The sequence below is a fragment of the Canis lupus genome, chromosome 29 (assembly GCF_048164855.1).
Source record: "Canis lupus baileyi chromosome 29, mCanLup2.hap1, whole genome shotgun sequence".
Lineage (NCBI taxonomy): Eukaryota > Metazoa > Chordata > Mammalia > Carnivora > Canidae > Canis > Canis lupus.
This window is the reverse complement of record NC_132866.1, coordinates 7883981-7905382: the sequence shown is the minus strand read 5'-3', so window position 1 is coordinate 7905382 and position 21402 is coordinate 7883981. Positions and strand designations below refer to the sequence as shown.

General features: G+C 45.3%; 1 protein-coding gene across 1 annotated transcript in view; it reads right to left on the bottom strand.

Annotated features, from left to right (window-relative positions):
• The window catches only part of CPXM2 (carboxypeptidase X, M14 family member 2), a 128461-nt gene that overhangs the window by 100075 nt on the left and 6984 nt on the right, over window positions 1–21402 (bottom strand). Inside the window, exon 2 of the mRNA XM_072804990.1 lies at window positions 18402–18500. Within this exon, the coding sequence (XP_072661091.1) occupies window positions 18402–18500 (99 nt within the window). The remainder of the gene's footprint in view (window positions 1–18401; window positions 18501–21402) is intronic.

Here is a 21402-nt window from a genome sequence, read left to right as displayed (position 1 = left end):
CACGGGCACCGTCTACGCCAGCAGGGGTCAAGTCACATATTTGAGGTTTCAACTCAGGACCCCTCCTGTGAGTGCATCTGGAGACCAGACTCTTCTACAGTGTTCCACATGAGGCCTGCTTGGCTGCAGCAGCCCTGGTGGCTTCAGTCTGCTGTGGACGTGAATATCACCCCTGACACGTCCCGACTGTCAGCCCACTGCTGAAGAAGCTCTCCAAGACTGTCGTGACTTTCTCCTCTTCCTCCTCGGCATGCTGTCCCCACACGGTCAGATGGCAGGAGCCCCGGGAGGGGTCATGGAGACGCAGCACTAGTGCAGGCTGCCCCCGTGAAACTCCCCTCTGTTCCACCGCCACTGGGCTTTGTCCTTGGAGGACCTTCATCCTTTCCTGCCACCACAAGTCTGTTTCACATGGGCTTTCCCTCAAGTCCCATAACCATCAAAGCAACTTAGCACAACACACACTTACCGCATCCCCGCCTGCAGGGCCCTGGGCACCAGATGCCCGATCGGCTCGGCTCAGACTGACGTGCTAGACCAGCTGGGAGTTCCCTGCCTTCCCAGAATCTCATTCAAAACTTTTTTTTAGGGGCACCTGGATGGCTCAGTGATTGAGCATCTACCTTTGGCTCGGGTCGTGACCCTGGGATGCTGGGATTGAATCCCACATCGGACTCCTTGTAGGGAGCCTGCTTCTCCCTCTACCTATGTCTCTGCCTCTCTCTCACTCTCTCTCTCTCTCTCTGTTTCTCATGAATAAATAAAATCTTTAAAAAAATTTTTAATTAATAAACTGTTTCAACATAAAGTAGTTTAGCACAAAATCTCTATCCCACATGCCTTTATGTAAGGATCGACAAGGCAACAATGCCAGGTCAAAGCCACGTTATTCTGCACAGAAAGTTCCTAGGCCTGTCTTATGCAGGAATCTCCACATTTAGAAAAATGCAGGGTTTTCCTATCCTGAAGGATAGGGAAATGAAGGACAGGACAAATATATTTTGATTTAGAGATTCTAAATTAATTCAAAATAGAGTCCTGCAATGTCCATATTAAATACTTAACTCTGATGAATTCCAATATATTTCCACCTGATTCATTTTTCCCCTCTTCTTTTTACCCTGGGAACATCAATCTCAAGGCTTTTGGTGGATCTACTCAGTGTCCACAATGAGCAAAATGAGCTGTCCTGCCACCTTGGGTTCACTCACAAAGAGGAACAGTATTGCACTGGAAAGAAAATTGCAGAAGAAAAAAAAAAAGAAAGAAAAGAAAATTGCAGAGGACAATTAAGAAAGCACTGCCAAGTGCACTCAGCCACTCAGGAGAAAGGTGCGGGTAGGAAATGGAAAATGTACAGAATGGTCTGGAAGGCTGGGGTCCACCCGGGCGAGGAGTGAGCCACGTGCTGCTGCAGCACCGAAACCACCTCGGGTCCCCTAGTCTGCAGAGGCCTACAGGGGTCACGGAGTCCATTCTTCCTTCCAGCTGCACTCTGAACCATCAAAGACTAAAGAGTAAAATAAAGAAAAAGAGCAGGAAATGGCAGGTTGACCACATCTGGCCACCAGGCCCCACGACCTCAGGCCAAAGCTCAAAGCTGGCTCCCACTCCTCGAGGTGACATCTGCAAAGCTTTGGTGACTCAGCTGGTCCCTGGTTTTGGACACAACAGGGGACTACTGCTAACATTATAACCCCAGGGGCAGAAAGGAGCCAAACAAAATCTGCAGAATGAATTAGCCTCCGCACCTTTAAAACCAGAACTCTCGGACTACTGGAGATTATCAAGACAGAGATAATCAGACCAACGGGTGACTTCGCAAAAACAAATTAGAATCTAGAATCCACTATCAGTCAACAGCCCACATAACTAAGGGCATTTTCAGAGATATAATACTTAGAAAATTTACCCCCTGCCACCAGATTCGCTGAAAGCACTTCTGGAATAATGTGCCAGAAACACGGAGAGGCACAGACGTGCACACAGCAGATGGGAGAGCGGAGTACTCCATGTAGTCGTTCCCCCTAAAAGAAGCCCAGAGGACTCTCCAACCAAAGCACTCCAGCAATGCAAAGTGAGAACAAGAAGTGAGAATTCCTTTGGTTTTATTTTTTTTTCTTTATTTAAATTCAATTTGCCAAGATATAGTATAACACCCAATACTCATCTCAACACGTGCCCTCCTTAGTGCCCATCACCCAGTTACTCCAGCCCTTCACCCACCTCCCCTTCCACAACCCTTTGCTTGTTTCCCAGAGTTAGGGATCTCTCATGGTTTGTCTTCCTCTCTAATTTTTCCCACTCAGTTTCCCTCCTTTCCCTTATGGTCCCTTTCACTACTTATATTCCACTTGTGAGTGGGACCATATGATTGCCTTTCTCCAGTTGACTTATTTCACTCGGCATAATATCCCTCAGATGTAAATGATAGGTATCCATCCTTTCTGATGGCTGAGTAATATTCCACTGTGTATATATACACCACATCTTCCTTATCCATTCATCTGTCAAAGGACACTGTGCCTCCTTCCACAGTCTGGCTATTGTGTACATTGCTGCTGTGAACATTGGGGCGCAGGTGTCCCGTTGTTTCACTGCATCTGTATCTTTGGGGTAAATACCCAGTAGTGCAATTGCTGGTTGTAACACAGCTCTATTTTCAACTTCTTAAGGAACCTCCACAATGTTTTCCAGAATGGCTGTACCGGCTTGCATTCCCACCAACAGTGTAAGAGAGTTCCCCTTTCTCCACATCCTCACCAACATTTGTTGTTTTAAATTCTCAGAGAAACATCTTACCCTGACCAAAGAGCTGTCAAGCATGACGCCACCTCCATGGAGGGCTTGTCTGCATCCTTCAGAATGCTTCACTGAGGGGACAGGAGCGCTGCCCAGTGAGCAAGTAAAATGGAGAAGAAACAATTGCTTTGAAGCTCAATTCAAATGCCCACAATTGGAAAGTAAAAAGGCCAGAAGCTGAAACTGTAATGTGCTTATATTACAACCAAGACTGTAATGTCAATTGAGGTGATCACTGCAGGCTTACAGAGTGTGGGGAATCCACGGGGAAGCTCAATCCCCCACCCTCCTGGTTCAGCCCCGGCCAGGCTGCCCCGAAGCCGCTGGACAGTGACTCTGTAGAGACCCCACAGCAGTCACAGCTCTCCCTTCCCTGCAGCACGGTTCCCGTTCCTCCTACAAAACAAACCAATAAGAAAATCCTTTCTCATCAAATCAAGTTGTTGCTTCTAAAAGGAAAAAGATTAATCCTCAGAAGCACGTGGGGGAGGAGAACATGAAAATGAGTGTGAAAAAGAGACTTCAGGAAGATATTAGAGACGAGAGATGTGTCATAACCGGGAGGAAAGAGGGTGACAGTCATCAAAGGTGACTCCACGTCACTCCCAAGGGCAGTGCAGCTCTGTGAGAAGGCCCTGTGCTGAGCAGCTCCATCCACCAGGCTTGGGCCTGTTCTGAAGGAGGGTGGGCGGAGGCCTGCCTCCCTCCTCTGACCAGCACACATGCACACCTGCACACTTTATTCAATCTGTCCTGTGCTTCTTACAGGACGAGGTCAGAATGGAGGGTGTAAGCTAGGATTCCGGGTCTGGAGCACCAATCCCAACATCCCACCCCCAAACCCCAATCCGCCTAGGGGAGCCTGTCATGACAGACAAGTCAGGAAAATTATTTTTTTTTTTAACAATTTTTTTTTAATTTTTTATGATAGTCACGCAGAGAGAGAGAGAGAGAGAGGCAGAGACACAGGCAGAGGGAGAAGCAGGCTCCATGCACTGGGAGCCTGACGTGGGATTCGATCCCGGGTCTCCAGGATCGCGCCCTGGGCCAAAGGCAGGCGCCAAACCACTGCGCCACCCAGGGATCCCAGGAAAATTATTTTAAAAGACTAATGATTTGGGGAGCGAAGGGGCTAACATACAGGCAACTACCATGAGCTTGACGCTCTGAGGACATGCTGTGATGTCATCTCCCTAAGGACTGTGAGAGAAGGGCGTCGCCATCCCCATCCTACACGTACACAAACTGACTTACACAGAGTTAAACGGCTAAGCGCCCAGGTCAAAGTCTGAAGATCAAGTATGCCCTAAGAGCCCAGGCACGCTTGTTAGGCCACCTGTTTGTCTTGAAAATGCAGGAGCATAAGGTAGGTGCCAGTTTCATGGTGGTGTTTGGGGTCACACCAGAGAAAGGCAGTGCAGTGGGACAGGGGAGCTCAGAGTCCCAGACCACGAGGCCTGCGGTGATCGTCAGCTGGAAGCAGAGCAAAGAGTTCCCCAAGACCTCAAGAGGGCTGCCAGGAATAAATGCACTGTCGCCATAAATCAGATAGCTGTGACTTGCGACATTCCATCTTTCACCTTTCTGAACCTGATGCTCCCTTTGATGGATGCGAGCGTGGAAGCGGTGTCCTGCCGCCCTGGAGGACGTTTCTGCAGTGGCTCTCTGTGGGTCTCAGACACGCCTGGCTTCCCAGAGGGGCATGCCCCCCTCGGGGTCTTGGGGAAAGGAGTTAATCTCACTTATTCAGCCACCCTTGGAAAGCACCACCTTCACTGCAGGACCCCCTCCCATGGTGCTCTCAGCCTCACCCAATATCAGAATCTGCTGGGGCTGCCCAGAGTCCTCCACAGAGACTCTGATGGACAGGACTGCAGAGGGGCCCTGGTTTCTAAAGCTCACAGGGATCTTCTGAGACCCTCAGAATCTGGCTGGTGTCTTCCCTGAAAGATACACAGGCTCAGAGCTCCCTTGTGCAGGCTCTGTGTAGCAGGGACAGGAAACCCTCAGGGAGCAGCATCTGTAGGCTGAAGCCTCATGCCCACATCATGCCCAGAGCACCTACATCGCAGAAGCCCTGACCTCTGATCATCGGTGGCTCCTCACTTGAAAAGCCTCAAGACTTCCTCCCCGACCCCCATCCATCTCATCCTACTCACCCCTGGCTAACAAAGCGACAAAGCATACTGTTCACATCACAGGGCAGTAACTATGAGTTTCCATCACTGAATCCCCAAAGCCCAATCAATATTTCCCGAGTAAATGAAAAAATGTGTATGATGATCCAACAAAACTGACAATCATTAGCCTGCACCACCGTGGAAAACTGTTTTATTCTTTACATATTGCTTATAAGGCCAAAAAAAGAAGGAATTATTGTTTCAAAAATAGCATTTCTCAAACCTCAACCACCTGCTTATTTTCTTCATGAATTTTTCCATATCCAAGTACCACCTGCACTATTACCTCATATTTTTATTTAAATCAAGAATTTTAATGGAAATAAGTCAGTGCAAAAGGAAGCCTTTTTCTAGAAGACAACATAGGAAAATGTCCTCATGATCTTTCAGTAAGTGAAAAAAATTAAACATGCAACAAAAAGCACTAAAGGAAAATACTGATGATTGGTCTATATTAAACTTAAGAACATCTGTTATTCAAAAGACAGCACTACTAGAGAGCAAAAGTAAGCCAGGGAGTGCAAGAAGTGTATTGCTTGGCATACATCTGACAAAGGACTCATATCCACAGTATTTTTAAGAAAGGCAAACATACAAATAAACCCTCCTATAAATCAAAAAGAAAAACGATAAGCAAAAGATCTGAGCAGGCATTCACAAAAGGAGATATTCTGATGGCGAATGAGCATTAGTCATTTGTCCTCAGGAAAATGCTAATGAAGACCACAATGAGATGCTAGTACACACACACCAATATGAATACAATTAAAAAGACACAAAGCAAATGTTGGCAAGGAGGTGAAGCACCAATAGGTGAAGCACCAATACTGGTAGAGAAGTGTAAATGGGTACGAGGGATCTGGAAAACTCTAGGAGAATTTACTAAAGCTATAAATATTCATGCCCTAGGACCCAGCATTTCTACCTAGGTGCAAATACCCAACAGAAACACACTCACGTATACACCAAAAGGCTTATATGCAGGAATAATCTGCATAGTGCAGATTATAATTAGCACTATTTGTGGTAGCCGAAAATGAAAAACAACCCAAATGTCCATTAACATGAGAATGAAAAAATAAATGTGGTATAGCCATGTCATAAAATACATGAACCACAACTATATACAACAACATAGAGGAAACTTATAAACATAATATTAAGTGACAGCAATCAGACACAGTGTATGATTCAATGAATATTAAGTTCAAAAATAGGCAAAAGTAATCTCTGATGGTGTTTATCTTTGAAAAGGAGCAGGGCTTGTGACTAATGAGTGGGAGGGAGGCCTCATTGGCTCTGGTCACCTATTTCTGATCTACATGATAGTTAAAATAGTGCATTTACATAACATGTGAGTGGTGTATAGGACAATCCAATGTGTTGTGCTCTTAAGACTTCTAGACTGTTCTGTATGGGTGTTATACTTCAATAATAATAATAATAAAAAGACTTTGCTTTCCTTGACTATTACATCATACTGATACCAACTAAGTCTATGTGTCCAATTCAGAAAGAGGAAAAGAGAATTCTGCTATGTGAAAAAAGCTAATCTCGAAAGTTATATACCATATGGCTTACTTCATCTAAAATTCTTGAAAACACAAAATTATAGAGATGGAAAGTAGCTTAGAGGTTGCTAGGAGTTAGAGACTACAGGAGGGAGTATGTGGCTAGAAGGGATGTCACAAGGAAGCCCCACAGTGAAGGGACAGCTCTGTATCTCTCGGTAATGGTATTCCCATGAAATAGCACACGTGATACAAGTGCACAGGACTAATGCACATACAAACACACACATGTATAATGGGTGGGACCTTAATATACTCTGAAAATTTTGCTCTTGTACCACAGTTAATACAGAATGTCAGCACTGGAGGAGGCAAAACGAAGGGTACATGGGACCCATTTGTTTGCAACTTCCTGTGGATCTATAATTATTTCAAAATAAGAGATTTTTTTAAGATCCCTTAAAAAAAAACTCTCTCACAATGTGTTCCAGGTTATTTAACATAGCTCATAAAATCACCAGTTGTACAGAAATATCACAGACTTTGGGGAATTCCAGTTTAAACTTTTGCAACATCTCCCAAACACATCCTAAAAACCTACAGAGACTCTCAAAAGGAAAGATTCCCAACAATGCTTCAATCTAGTGCCAGATGTGCAAAAATATTCACCACCAATGAGTCAGATGGAGAGAGTTGAGGAAAAAATGGAGATGATCAGAGAAGGGACAGAAAATCCTTCATCCATCTTGCATGCCTCCATTTTGAAGTCTCCGGACTATAGCTACTAGAAAATTGAAAATTGGACACCATCTCTAAAGCTCAGACCCCGCTTTCTGAGGTGGCCAGGTGCTCACCTCTCCTCCCCAACCCCCATCAACTTTCACAACCGTTTGGATCAGAAAGTCTTAGAAAATAACTGGACAGGAAGGAGGGACAATTGTCACACAGGATGACACTATGGAGGACAAGAACACTGATGATAGCAAAGGGAGCTAATTACAGTTCCCCCATGTATCCCATCAGAAAAGAGTATCCAAGAACTGCAGGCAGCAAAGAAATCAGCATCACAGGGAAGCAAAAATACGTAGAAGATAAAGAGCTGCTTGAAACTGAACACTGGACTGGTCATTTGCATGCTGACCTGGTCAACATCTGCAGATCTGAGAAAGTGCTGTAACTGCCCCCCAGTGGAGGAGATCTGGCTGTATTTTGCTTCCTTGAAAGATGAGTAAAGAACACTGATATGAAATCACTGAAGGACAAAATTCCACAAAAAAGAACATGAGATGTATCACTGTAAAGACTCCAAGAAATAATGTGCTTTTGAAAGTGATGTCATGTAATAACTAGGAAAATATTTTTCCTAGAAGTTGTTCATCCTAAGTATAGAAAAAATATTTAAGATAAGGCCTGGGGCTCTGGGTGATTCAGTTGGTTAGGTATCCAACTCTTGATTTCAGCTCAAGTCATGGTCTCAGAGTCATAGAATTAGGCACCTGTGTCAGGCTCCACACTCAGTAGGGATTGCTTGAGATTATCTACCTCTCCCTCTTCCCCTCTCCACCATGTTCACACAGTCTCCCTCTCTCTCTCTCTCTCAAATAAATAAATCTTAAAAAAAATAAGGCCAAATATTAAGATAACTATATATCCAAAGGCAGAATTAAAACCTATGGAAAGATCCATTATTTTTAACCTGGAATCTTTGCCAATGAAGTAAAGAAAAATAAGTAAAAAGTATAAGAAATGGAAAGAAAAAACAAAATTGCCATTATTTAGCATATATTATGATTTTGTACACAAATCCAAGTAAATATATAAAAATTGTTTTTAATAAGAGTTTAGCAATGTTGCTAGATATAAATCAGCATAGAAAAATCAACTGTCCTCCTGTATACTAGCAATAGTTATAAAACTGAAATTAAAAGCATCACAAAATAGCAAATATCTAATAGAATAAATCTATTAAAGATGGGCAAGATCCATTTATTGGGAGATATTTTAAAAGACTTAACAAGTGGGGAAATATACCATGTTCATGGATTAGAAGACAATGTTGTAAATATGTTAATTCTCCTCAAATTGATTTATGGAATCTATGCAACTGTCATCAAAATTCCAAAAGTTTTCAGAAAGGTATTTGAAGAACCTGGCTGTATGGCATAAATACATGTGTAGACACACACACACACACACACACACACACGTGCATATAATGTCAACAACAGCCACAACTTTTTAAGAATTAGGTCCTGCTCTACTGGATATCATGATTTGTTATAATGCTATAGTAGTTAAGAGAGTAAGCGGGTACCTGAGGGGCTCAATCAGTTAAGCATCTGCATTCCACTCAGGTCAGGATCCCAGGGTCCTGGGATCAAGCCCCAAATTGAGTTCCCTGCTCAGCAGGGCGTCTGCTTCTCCCTGCTTATCCTCCTTTCTCTGTGTGTGTGTCAAATAAGTAAACAAAGTCTTTAAAAAGAGACAGAGAGAGAGTAAGATATTTCACATATGGGTAGAAAAATGAATTAATGATAAAGAACTGTAAGCCTGAAAACAAAGCCATACATATACGGACTCTTAATCCCCAATGGATAGAGTAGCAATGCAAAACAGCAGGGAAACAATTAGGGAAAAAAATAAAATTGTATTCTAACTTCATATCATAAATAAACAAAATCCATTCCAGGTATTTGAAGACCTAACTATGCAAAATAAAAAAGGGAAGAGAAAGCTTTAGAAGACAGTATAAAATATTTTTATGACTTTGGAGAAAGAAGAGATTTCTTATACAAGTCACAAATAGTAGCAAACAAAAAGAAAAAAATTGAGAAATTTGGCTACAATATTATTAAGGACTTCTGTTCCTTAAGACCCCATAAGAAGGAAAAGCAAAAAATAGAAAAAATATTTGCTACCAACATTATAAAATCAAAATTCAAGCTCAGAATGGATAAATCTATAAGGAAAATAAATAGAACAGAAATGTCTCCAGAAGAGACCATCAAATGGCAAATAAATCTATGAGAAGATGCTTAACCTCATTAATAATTAGGAAATGCAAATAAAATTACAATGAGTCACCATTATACACCCGCCAGATTGGCAAAATACTAAAGTCTGATCATGCGACAGTTACTCAAAATGTGAAGCCTGGAGCCTACATAATGCTGACAGGATGTCAGACCGGCATGCCCTCCACCCCACCATTGAGGGAAACAACTGAGCATTTGTTCAACGGTGAAGCTAAACCCAGTCATTCCATACCTAAACATACATATACTTGGAGAAACTTATGTCCATTGGTGTTAGGATATATGTACAAGAGTTTTCATAGTGCTTTTCATAAAATATAGAATCTGGCAATAAGTCAGATATCCATCAGAGCTGAAGTGGATTAAAAAATTGATGTGTAGTCCGATGAAGAAACCCTACCCAGTGATGAAAATGAAGGAACAAATACATAATGTTAATTGAAAATTATAAGACATGTATGACTGAATATACACAGCATAACTCCATTTATATAAATTTCAAAATCTGGTTAACATATTCAGAGATACAAACATAAGTGGTAAAGCTTTGAAGAAAATCTATCTGTTAAAATTGGGATAGAGATCACCTTTATAGGATTGACCTTTATAAGATTGACAAGACTCTACTTCTTGACTCGGGTGAGGGTTACACAGGGATTGGCCTTACAAATATTTGCTAAAAGAACATATATACCATATGTCATTTTTCTATGTCTGCTTTTCAAAATAAAAGTAGGAAATACCCCACATGAAGCGGTAAAAGCGAAATATTACACAGAAAATCACATCAGGGACGTGGTAAGAAATTGTAAAGATTTCAGAATGCATTTGAAAGGACAAAAAAAGGAACAAATAGTAACTCCAGTTTTTTTTGGGGGGGGGTTGGGGGGAGGTTAGTGGGGGTACTATAAAAGAGACAGTTTCTTATAAAACTTAAAATATGATCTTGCCATATGATCCAGTCATTGTGCTCCCTGGTATTTGCCCAAATGGGTTGAAAGCATGGGCACACAAAAACCTGCCCATGAATATTTATGGCAGCTTTATTCATAATTGCTGAAACTTGGAAGCAACCAAGATGTCCCTGCATGGATGAGTGGATGAACAAATGTATGTGGTATAGCCAGACAATGGAATATTATTCAGTGATATAAAGAAATGAGCTGTCAAGCCACGAAAAGACATGGAGGAACTTTAAATGCATATATGACTATGAAAGAAATGAGAAAGCTAGATGCTATATGATTCTAATTTTATGAAATCGTGGAAAAGGCAAAATTCTGAAGACGGTAAAAAGATCTGTGGTGGCCAGAGGTTCAGGGAAGGGAAACAGAAATTAGTAGGTAGGGCACCAGGGACTTCTAGGGTAGTGAAGCTATTCTGTATGGTACTGTTTAGGGTAGCTACGTGTTATTATACATTTGTCAAAACCCACAGAACATAACAACACAAACAGCAAGCTCTCATGCATGCTATGGACTTCAAGTTACTAAGAATGTACCAATATTCCCATCACTTGTAACAAAGGTATCACACTGATGCAAAGATGTTGATAATAATGGAACCCAGAGTAGGAGCAGAGATATATAGGAAGTCTCTGTACTCTCCCTCCATTTTTTTCTAAACCCCCAAATCTAAAAACTTCTCTAAAACACCTAAAAATGGCACACAGTTAATAAGAGTTTAGCAATGTCAGTTTAGCTGACAAAGTAACAAAAAATAAGTACATAAATTGCAAAAAGAAGATACATCAACAGAGTGACCATGTCTTCGAACTCAACCTTATCCAAATTAACTAAAAGAATAGAAAATCTGGACGCCTGGGTGGCTCAGTGGTTGAGCATCTGCCTTCGGCTCAGGGCATGATTCCGGGCTCCTGGGATCAAGTCCAGCATTGGGCTCCCCATAGGGAGCCTGCTTCTCCCTCTGCCTGTGTCTCTGCTGCTCTGTGTCTCTCATGAATAAATAATTAAAATCTAAAAAAACAAAATTAGAAAATCAGATCAATAACCATGAAAGAAAGTAGATTTATCAAAGAACGTCTTTGATGGGAAATGCCTAGTTCAAATGAATTTCCTGTCTCATTCTTTCGACCTTTCAAGGAATAATCATTCTGTGTTCCTGCCCTGTTAGAGGCCTTTAAAAAAATGTGTCAAGTGCCCAAATGAATGACCAAGATGAAATTCACACAACAGAACCTATTTGTCAGTCACTGTTGTAAGTGCTTTATTCAAGTTATCTTAGTAGGTATTTATCCCCATCATTATGGGTATGTCTAATTAGTACCCCCATTTTGTATTTGAGAAAATTAAGGCACACAGAAGTTAAATAACACACCCAAGACCACACAGCTAACAAACGGAGAGTGGGCTTTGCGCTCCACTCAGTACACTGCAGTGCATAAAGAGGGTCCCTTGTCTTTCCTTCACCTATAAAGAGCTCTTACAAAACAACGCACACACACATACATGAGAAGAAAAGGGACAAAAGACTGTAAATGTTGGCATGAACCTTCTGAGAGGGCAGTGATGACTCCATGCAGTTCCTCCTCTAAGAAACATGACCTCAGGGAGTGGGTAAGCAAAGACACAGACAGAAGAGGGGGACAGAAATCTTCACAACCTGAGAGGAACAGCTGTGACTCCATCATAAAATGGAAAAGCACTTCACATCACGTCATGAAAGAATATCTGATGACATAAGAACAGAACAGTAGCACATTAAGTGAGAAGAGAAGATTACGAAACAAGACTAGTTCAATTTTATAGAAAGTGTGTGTGTCACCTACACACATACCTGTAATTGTGTTGCTGATGCATGCACGCAGACACACATGGAGACACACAGAGACACACACGGACACACACAGACACACACATAGACACCACGGACGTACACACACACACACAGACAAGATGGGAGAGACAGACTCCAAATGTTGACTGTTGTTATCCCTGGCAGATAACACTATGGATTTGCTTTAGTGCCTCCTTTGTTTTCACTTATCTTCCAAAATTTTTTTTAATTTTTATTTATTTATGATAGTCACAGAGAGAGAGAGACAGAGAGACAGAGACACAGGCAGAGGGAGAAGCAGGCTCCATGCACCGGGAGCCCGATGTGGGATTCGATCCTGGGTCTCCAGGATCGCGCCCTGGGCCAAAGGCAGGCGCCAAACCGCTGCGCCACCCAGGGATCCCTATCTTCCAAATTTTCTACAAGGAGCATCCACTACTTTCATAGTCAAAGTGTTTCATAAGCCAGGAAATAAATCTATTTTAGAACAACTTCCACGTTAAGTGAGTTAAGTTTCTCGTTTTGTTTTTTAAATTTTAGGGTATCTCAGGGCAAATTCGGTTTTCTGCTAAGTCCATCCTGAGTCAGCGACCGGGAATTCCAGAAGAGGAGCTCATCACAGAAGGATGGAGAAGACAGAAAGAGGACAGGCAGACAGGAACAAAGTCCCCAGAATGACAAGTAGCACGCAGGGGGATGGGGTGACTGGGTGACGGGCACTGAGGGGGGCATTGTACGGGATGAGCACTGGGTGTTATGCTATATGCTGGCAAATCAAACTCCAATAAAAAATACACACACAAAAAAAAAGAAGCAGCAGCATGTGTGCTGGCCTTCATTGCATGGACTCAAAGAAGTCGCCACTAGAATTTCTGCTCTGTGTATGGACAAATGTGACTGTTGGTCAACCAGAACCAAGCCTGGGCTCAGCTGGGTGACAGAAATGAGTGGAGCCCATGGGTGCTCCCAAGCACATCGGAGCCCTGGCCCCTGGCCCCTTACCTGGGAGGTATTTGAACGCCGGCAGGTCCACTGTGGCCCAGGTTCCAAGCCAAGGCTTCTGCAGCCTGCGGCCCCAGGCTCGCCACACAGCCCACCTGGCATTAACAGACACTCGGGTTACAGCCCACTGCGGGTGGCAGTGAGCCCAGGACCCCTAATCGAACCCAGTGAAGGCCCTGCCATGAAACCATTGGAGGAACAAAATATATATCTCCCTGTTGCATGGGAAGGCTAGGAAATCCTTATGAGACATGTTTCGCCTTAGAGACTGAAGAATAACCTTTGTGGCACATTTGAGACAGTGAAAGTGGAGGAGCTAGCAAGGCCCAGAGGAGCCCTTTGTATCCCAAGGCCCCACATCCATCAGGCTCCTCAAGCGAGCTGTGTCCAAGAGGGATGTGATCCCATCCCGATTCTGGCCCCTTGCCTCCACTCTCACTTCCAAAGAGGTCTGCAATACAGATGTGGCTTGTGTATCATCACATCTGCTAGGGCAGCCAGGACCATGCCGGCCACTCCTCCTCCAGAATCAGGACGCTGGACTCCCTCCCCTGCCCTCTGCAGCAGTGCCAGGCGTCTGGGGGAGCCCAGAGCTGAGCCCCAGAGAGGCGCCCAGCCAGGCAACCCTGGGGAAAGGCTCACAACAAGGGCTTGGATGAGAAACCATACTGTCTCTGCTACAATGAAAAACTCTCAAGTGTCACACACACACGCACACACGAAGTAGGTCAATCCCCAAACATGATACCTGGTTGAGGCCTCAAATCTCACCCAGCCCAGGCATGAGGGAGATCCCGTTCACCAACGTGCATCACTTTGGGAAAACCACTCTATCTCCATGATGGTGGGAAATCACGTTCCTCTCCTACAGATCAAAGAGCATTTCCTACGGAGGCTAGCCCTGCTCCTCCGGGCCGCGAAGAATCCACCTGAGCATACAGAGCACCAGTTCCAGCACAGAGCAGGTGCTCAGTGAAAGAGTCTGACATTCTTGTCATGTGCTACGACGGCCCTGGGTGTATCCCGAGAAGCATCAGAGCAGGCCAAGCTCTGAGTCCTCATATCCTCACAGACGAGAAGGGCTGCCATAGGAATCACTAGGATGTGAGAAAGGAAGGGACCGGGACCCTGAGGAGGAGATGTAGGAAAATGAAAGACAGGTGATCAGGGCAGTCTTCCTGGAGGCAGCATCTCAGAAAACTGAAGTTCTAAGGCAGAGCTTGGCAAGCCTCAGGCCCTGTCATGGCTACATCCAGGCCACCACCTGCGTCTGTAAGGCCCAAGAAATAAGAATGGTTTGGTATTTTTTAATGGTTACGTTTTAAATGGTTATTTAAGTAATGACATAATATCCTCAATTTTGCTTCTTGGCCAATAAACCATATATTTACGATCTGATCCTTTTAAAATGTCTGCCAACTCCTATAACTGAGGCACCAAAAAAAAAAAAAAATCCCAGATGGCAAATAAAAGCCATAGTTAATGCTCGCTGAGAGCGTGCTGTGTGCTGTGTGTGCTGTGCCCTTCGGACACTAATGAACCTTCAGAATAACGGGATCTCGTCCCCCACTCTACTGAGGAGGAAACTGAGTCATAGAGACATTAGGGACTTGCCCAGACTTGCACCGGCAGTGAGGGTAGAGCCTGATCCAAAGCTGTTCTCTCAATCACCGACTTAGATGCTTGTCCAGTTCCCTTTGGAGAAAAACACGTGAGCCATGTGTTTCAGGACAGGACATGGTGTGAGAAACAAGCCCATCTGGCTGGGGGACAAAAAGGAGGCAGAGGCCAGAACTGAGAAGCAAAGAGAAACCAGCAAATCCTCTGAAGCCCTCAGCTCAGAACGGGCACCCCGGCACTCCACCTTATTCCACGGGACTCAGCGAGGCACACGGACCGGCCCAAAGTCAGGGGGCTCTCATGTCTTATGAAGGGAACTGAAAAAGTCACACGGCCAAGGGGCAGACCCAAGGAAAGCTGAAGCACTAGAGCAATAATTCAGCCAGCTGCACCAATTATTTTAGGACAATCTCCAAGATGCATTTTGGATGCTCGCCGGAGCTGACACGCTTCTCAGCCCATGTACATGTTCTCTCCCTCAAAGCAAAAGCTCCTAAGGGGAGAGTCTGCGTCTGGCACAAGCCCTTGGTATCATCCGCTCACATAACCAGCTGGTGGCTAGTATCTGTATTACCCACTACCTTGAAAATGAAGCGAGTAACATCTCCTCCATCTGCCACTTTGCACATCCTATAGGTTACGTCTATTCCATCTGCTACCTCGCACATGACTTAGGTGACATCTGCTTGACCCGCCACCTCGGACACAATGCAGGTGACATCCATTCCACCTGCTACCCAACCCCTTCATTCTGCTGCCTCTCCAGCAGGTTCCCCCAGGGAGACCTGAGCAGAGACAGAATGGAGGCTGAGAGTGCCCGGTTGTACCTCTGAGGCCCCATGCCACTCCGCACCACCCCCCAGGCACCCCTGCCTAATGAACACCCCTTCATTAGGTGTTCCTGACTGCTTGCTACCTGCCTCCATGCACACCACCTCCATGGCTGAAGTCCTATTCTCTCCCATCCCTATTGCCTGTCACGTCCCCCACACACAGCTTCTCTCCCCTCCCAGGTGATGCCTAATTCCTCAATTTTGTTTTAATGGAGGAGAAATGTAAAGAAATTTCATAGACCAAAGTCACTTGTAGTGCACTCAGTGAATCAGAGCCCCGGTGGCTGCCCTGGAGACCAGGGACCCCAGCCCATTTAGACAGAACTCTGAGGCCATGGGAACAATTCTAAGTGGGCTGGTGTGTGTGTGTGTGTGTGTGTGTGTGTAAAGAAATGGGCCTTAAAAAATCTTTTTGAAAATGCCTCCCCAAATTTGAATGACTTCCAATTCTGGTAATGAATAACTAAAATAATTCAAACCAACCCCTGTGCTAAACCAAAAAAAAAAAAAAAAAAAAAAAAAGACCTAGACAAAATATTTGTTATTTAAAGCACTTAAAAATTAACAAGATAGTAAAAGACTCTGAGGTCCAGATAGGATGACAGCAAGTGCACAGAGAGGGCAGGCCAGCACTGGAAGCTGCGGTACCCTGTGGCATTTGTGATCCTAAAGGAACAGCTGGTGTTTTGATCAGCTTGCCTGGACAAGGGAACAAAAGCCATGCCCAAGGCCCACCCGAGGTGAAAGTCTTATCACTACCCATTCCATCGAGACCCCAAAGGTCAGCAGGGTTCACCAGGCTGGGTCGTAGGGCAGGTCTATTTTTAACTGTTTGAGGAACCTCCACACAGTTTTCCAGAGTGGCTGCACCAGTTCACAGTCCCACCAACAGTGTAAGAGGGTTCCCTTTTCTCCGCATCCTCTCCAACATTTGTTGTTTCCTGCCTTGTTAATTTTCCCCATTCTCACTGGTGTGAGGTGGTATCTCATTGTAGTTTTGATTTGTATTTCCCTGATGGCACCAGGCTGAACAAGCAGAAGCACAGCCCCGCATCACACGTGTCCTCAACACACACTCTTCCCCAATATGCTGGGTCCTCCTGATGGCAATGGGTATAGTACATGCCTGCCCGCTTTAAGATGGAATATAATGCTCATTTGGTAAGTGGTTGTAGAAGTTCACGGTCGTTGAGTTTCTCTTTTTATTTTAGGATGTACTGTTGGTCATTCATATGATTTCTTTGATGGCCAGTTTTCGGTTAGAAACACAGACCTCCCCACCCCCGGGGGGCACTGGGTGGCTCAGTGGTTGAGAGTCTGCCTTCTGCTCAGGCCATGATCCCGGGGTCCTGGGATCAAGTCCCACATCAGGTTCCCCACAGGGAGCCTGCTTCTCCCCCTGCCTATGTCTCTGCCTCCCTCTCTATGTCTCTCATGAATAAATGAATAAAATCATTTAAAAGAAAGAAAGAAAGAAAGAAAGAAAGAAAGAAAGAAAGAAAGAAAGAAAGAAAGAAAAAAGAAAGAAAGAAAGAAAGAAAGAAAGAAAGAAAGAAAGAAAGAAAGAAAGAAAAGAAAAGAAAAGAAACATAGCCCCTGACCACTACATCATGCCTAAGGGAACACATAATTCCCTTATGACAATCGACTCTGTGACACGTTATACAGCCTCACATAGCAGCTGACAACGGACCCTGCCTCCCGTACATGCAAATTTGTGAAATGCTGTGTTTATTTAAGCAGCTGTGCTGCTGGGCGGAAAGTCTAGAACCAGAAAATCTTGGGTTCAAACCCCTGTTCTGCCTCTGTTCGCATAGCCTTAGGCACGTGGCACATACCACCAAATCTCACCCTCTATATCCATAAAATGTGGATAACGGTGATGATGACACCAATAATGTCCACCACACCCAGGGAAGCATTGGGAGGTATCAAATATAAGGCCCAGGATCTTAGCCTTAAGCTTCTGAGAACGGAAGCACTTAAGAAAGGCTCGCTATCAGCATTAGCAGAAGTGCGATCCTGGATACCAGAGCTTAAGGTAATACAGATACAGTAACAGTAATGCTAATAGTCAGTCATAGTAAGAGCTATTGCAAGTGGGCCAGAGTTGGCCTAGGTAGGCATCTAGAACTAATGGCTTCCACCATCCTGAGGTAAGTAATTTAAACACTAATATTTATATGAGAGAGTAAGATCCCAAGACTAGCATTATGTGGTTTGTAAACAGAAGACTGGCTCTCTGACTCCAGAGGCCTCTGGGTCTGGTTGGGAGATAAGAAATGTACACCCCATGGACATGGGCAGCTATGAGGCCCCACAAGAAAGGAAATGAGATTGTTTTGGGGCTGAGTGGGAGAAGGGCCAGGAAGGCAACCTAAGGTCCCAGGAGATTCAGAAATGACTTCAGGTGAGCCAGTGCAGAAAAGGTGGCTGTGGGTTACCATGCACTGCAGGGGAGCAAGCAGCTCAGAATGTTCTCACCCAGGAACGATAATGTCAAAGAAGAGGCTTGAGAGGCAGCCCCAGGGGGATCTATAGCTGCCAGCTGCACCAGGGGCCTCTGCCCTCCCTGGGCCGGTGATAGAACCAGCAGGAGGTTCTCTGCAGAGCCTCACTCACCCTCTCTGACATCGTCATGGGCCACCGGAATGCCGTGATCATCGCTGGCAGCTTTCTCGGAGCTCTTGGTTCTCACGCCTTTTCTGTTGCTATTTTTACCTAAAAAGAAGGAGAGAAATGCTTTTACTTCCACATATGTCAGAGTCCTCCCAAGACGGTGAGAGCTCAATCGTCTCCTGCATCCCCTGTCCCCAGGGACGGCACCCTGGACCATGAGGTGCTGGAGGTTTTAGGAGATGAAGTGTGTTATGCCCAACACCCGGGGAAATAAACCCTTCAGAGAGGAAGACAGACCGTAAGAGACTCTTAACCATAGGAAACAAACTGAGGGTCACTGGAGGGGGAGGGGAGGGGGTAACTGGGTGATGGGCATTAGGAGGGCATGTGATACAATGAATGCTGGGATGAATCACTGAACTCTACCTCTCAAATTAACAATACACGATATATTATTTAATTGAAATTAAGTAAAGTTGATTTTTTTTTTTAAAAAAAGAAAGAACTACTCATAAAGACAATGTATCTGTGCAGGTCTTCGGTGTTCTAAGACTGCAAAAATACCCTGTGGCAGTACTTTGACCCACTCTGGGGCCCAGAAAGTGATAACACACCTAATTGATAAAAAGGACCTGGCCATCTGGACTTCTGACCCCAGAGCTAGCGTTTCCCACCATGCTGGGTTCCACCTTCCAATTCTCTCCAAGGGTCCTGGCTGGGTACCTGGGGGTGGGAGTGAGGGGTGAGGATGCCCCCACCAATTGGAGAGATCCTTACTAGGGCCTAGAAAGGCTACCTGCCCATGCCCCTGGCCTCTTCGGCTTCCTCTCACACTGAGCTCCCTCTACTTCTGAAACACTGGCCTCTTCGCAGCCTTCAGTGCACATGCTGTTCCTCCTCCTGGAGCACCCTTGCATTCACCTCTGTCTAATTAACTCCTGCTAATCTTTCAAATCTCAGTTCTGGCATCTCCTCTTTTGGCTTTCCTGAACTCCCCAGCTAAATCAATGCCTCCTTTGATGGGCTCTGACAGCATCTGTCTTGGGGCGAGTTGCCTCTAAGCAGAGCTTGATGCAGGGGTTCAGTGGCATGGGGTATATTGGAGGAGGGCTCTAAAAGGAAAGGGGAGGGAGAAGCAGGATAGGGCAGAGGAAGGAGCTAAATAAGGCTGTCTTCCTTCTCAGCCAGAGGTTGACTCAGCTTGATCTCATGGGGACCTCTTCAACAGAAACTACACACAGCATTGTCTCCACTTGGAGACAAGAAGCCACCTTTCCTACTGCTGCTTAGCCTCTGTGCTACAGATGGACCAACTGGGGAGTGAGAACCAAGCTTCCAGGGGCAATATTCCAGAGAAGGGATCAGCCATGAGCCATCACAGTCAAGACCCCAGTGGCTGGGACATGGGTATACTGCAGGCAAGGGCCTGGGTGGGGTACCAGCAGCCCCCACTGCAGGTCTCACACACCTGTGCTGGGCAGCAGCATCGCATGCACATGACATATGTTGCTCTGTTCGTGAGGGAAGGGACTATGTCTGGTTTTGCTTACTGCTCTGTCTCTGGAGTCCGGTGTAAGCTGTGATGAATGAGTGAATGGACATACTAATGACTCACTGAATGATAAACAGACAAAAATAAGAGGAGGGGCAGGAGAAGGATACTTAGCTTGGACTTTAAAAATCAAGTTGAAATACCAAAAACATCTAGTGGACTGTGTGCCAATTAATGAATCATTTCAGGCTGTTCTACAGTCTTTCCCCTGCCCCCCAAAAAAGATACTTATCAAGAAAACCCTAAATCTTCAAAAAAATTCAAAGGCCACACTGCGTCCAGCCAAGACTAATGCTCTCTCCATCATGTTCTGGGGTGGTGTCTGCTGGGAGTATCATTCATTTTTCATGGAAGTGTCCCCCTCGGGTCCAAAAAGTCAAAAAAAAAATGTTTGGAAAGGCCAGAGGCAGAGAGCTGACCCAGAGGACCCAGGAGCATCTGACATCAGCCTGATGTCACCTCAGCATTTGTCCCACTTCTGTGGGATGGAAGGTCATGGCCGGTGACCTCCGAAGATGGCAAAGATGGTCCCTTCTGAAAGGGCCTGGCTGGGGCTCTGTAAAGATCCTGACTGTTCAGAAAAGCTGGTGTTATAACCTTTAAGAGTGTGGAGTCTGATTTGGCAGAAAGATAAGATATTAAGGGGGAATAAAGTTTTACAAAATACATGAGGAAAAAGCCAAAGTTCTGGAAAAGAATGTTCCAACCCAATCCTCCCCAGAAGTCGGCCATTGGTTTGCAAGCCTTCTCTCTCGCAGGGCAACCTCTCTGGAGCCCCTGTCCCAACACAGGAGTGAGAGTCAAAAAGCATGGCCCGGTGACACCGTCAGGCTCACCTCCCGTGCATCGGATCTCGTGACACAAATGTCCCCAAGCAGTTCTGGGGAGTCAGTAAAGGCCCAGCTGAGGGGCAGATTTCAAAGCCCTGGGAGTCTGACTCCCCGGGGGGACTGACATGTGGGGAACAGGATCCCAGAGGGGCTGGCAGACAAGCAGAGACAGGGGACGTGGTTCCAGCTCATCACGGGCCCACAGATCCCGTCCCAGCCCTGCCACTGCACTGACCTCGGCGTGTCCTCAGGGGCCCCACTTCACCATTGCTCATCAACAAGACAAGCACCTGCCTCGGTAGAAGTGATGCAGGGTCAAACAATATATGTCAAGCGCTTAGGATGGTGTGTGGTCTGCAGCAACCACCCAACAAAAGACAGGGTCTGTCCTTCCATCACTGATTTGCCATCAAGCCCCCGTCACAAAGCCCCATTCCACCTGCTGAAGACCCACGGCTCATGCGTAGAGCACGATTCACAACCTGCAAGGTGGCATCTTCCTGGGCATTACCACGCTGGGACTCGGCAAGCACCCAGTGAGGGCAGGAAGCTCACTACGAACATGGAGTTGCAGATGGGGACACTGAGGCATGGAGGGAGAGGAGGCCCTCCCGAGGTCAGT